At 65.5% G+C, this 1190-nt stretch overlaps 1 protein-coding gene across 1 annotated transcript; it reads left to right on the top strand.

Annotated features, from left to right (window-relative positions):
• Nucleotides 1-760: 760 nt before the first annotated feature.
• KVP18_005253 (uncharacterized protein) lies at nt 761-1190 on the top strand (the record flags this gene model as incomplete). The annotated part of the gene is made up of 1 exon (XM_067949652.1): nt 761-1190. A coding segment is annotated over one exon (430 nt), but the record flags the coding sequence as incomplete, so codon positions are not given.

Genomic DNA, 1190 nt, shown 5'->3' with positions numbered 1-1190 from the left:
GTACCTGCGGCGTCCCGCACAGCCCTCCGAAATTATTCGTTCGGAACAAGACTCCACGTCCTGTTACCGATCAACTGGTCCGGTGACTCGGAAAAGTCTGTGCGACGACGGCAAACTACCCCGCGAAGCAGAAGCCAACGCGGCGACCGTCACAATTACCGTCGGGGAATTGCGACGACTACTGAGCCTTCCCGCGGTTCCCGCAAGTCAGACGTGTGGCCAGACGAGCGCTCTGCCACACGGGGAACCCGGACAGAAGCCCGCCCCAACCTGTGGAGGGACGGAAACCCGACCTAGCACGACCCCCGATGCCGGCCCCGCGCCGGGAGCCGCCACCACGGCCTCCCAAAGCTCCGGGCCCGTTTCCTCTTGTCGAACCCCAGCCGTTGCGACGACCTCTCTGGGGCCGCATCCGATCTCCGCCTCTCAGGCGGAACCCGCCCTCGCGGGCGCGTTACACCTAGAACGTTCCAACCCGTCGAGGGGGATTCCGCCCGGTGGGGCGGAACGACACTACGGACCCCAACCAGAACCGCCCCAACGCGGCCCTTCGAACTCGTCCCTTCCCCAAGACTGCGGTCGGGACAGTTCGCTTTCGGCTAGTGGTCAAGGAGAAGGATGGAACAGACCAACACCCGCCCCCGGGTCGCAGGGGAGACTTACGACCTCCCTTCCGGACCCACGGGCCCACGCCCTCCCCGAGTCCCGGACAGGCGGATCTCGGGGAACTCCCGAGGGCACCCTCCCCCTAGCTGGAGGAATGGAAGGGCCACTCCCGACCGCAAGCAACGCGCTGGCGTGGGTCGCGGATGACCCACACGCCTACGATTGGGCGCTACTTGCGGTTACCTTTTCCGCCTACGAATCACCGCCTCCTCTCGGGGTATTCGTGGCCTACCCCGTCATCCGCTCCGCCGGGATCGACGGGCTCGCGATGAACCCACCATCCTTCGAGGTTGGGAGACCCATCCCTCCGGCCGACCGGCCTGCCGCAGGACCGGTCCCCGGGGTCTTCAAGGACGAGGACCAGTACCAGGAACTGCGGAAGAGCCGAGGGGAGTTTCAGCGCCAGGAGCGCTACCTCTCTGAGGAAGAAAAGGTCCTCAGTCTGGCCCAACTACACCGGAAATGGAAGGAGGAGGCCCAAAAGAGGGCCAACCTGCGGAAGGAATCCCGTCCCTCCGACTGGG

Source organism: the organism of the source record quoted next (assembly GCF_019968955.1).
Source record: "MAG: Porospora cf. gigantea A chromosome Unknown PgA_NODE_10557_length_1190_cov_3851.97, whole genome shotgun sequence".
NCBI classification, from domain to species: Eukaryota; Apicomplexa; class Conoidasida; order Eugregarinorida; family Porosporidae; genus Porospora; species Porospora cf. gigantea A.
The sequence above is the reverse complement of the archived record's forward strand: the minus strand, read 5'-3'. Positions and strand labels throughout refer to the sequence as shown.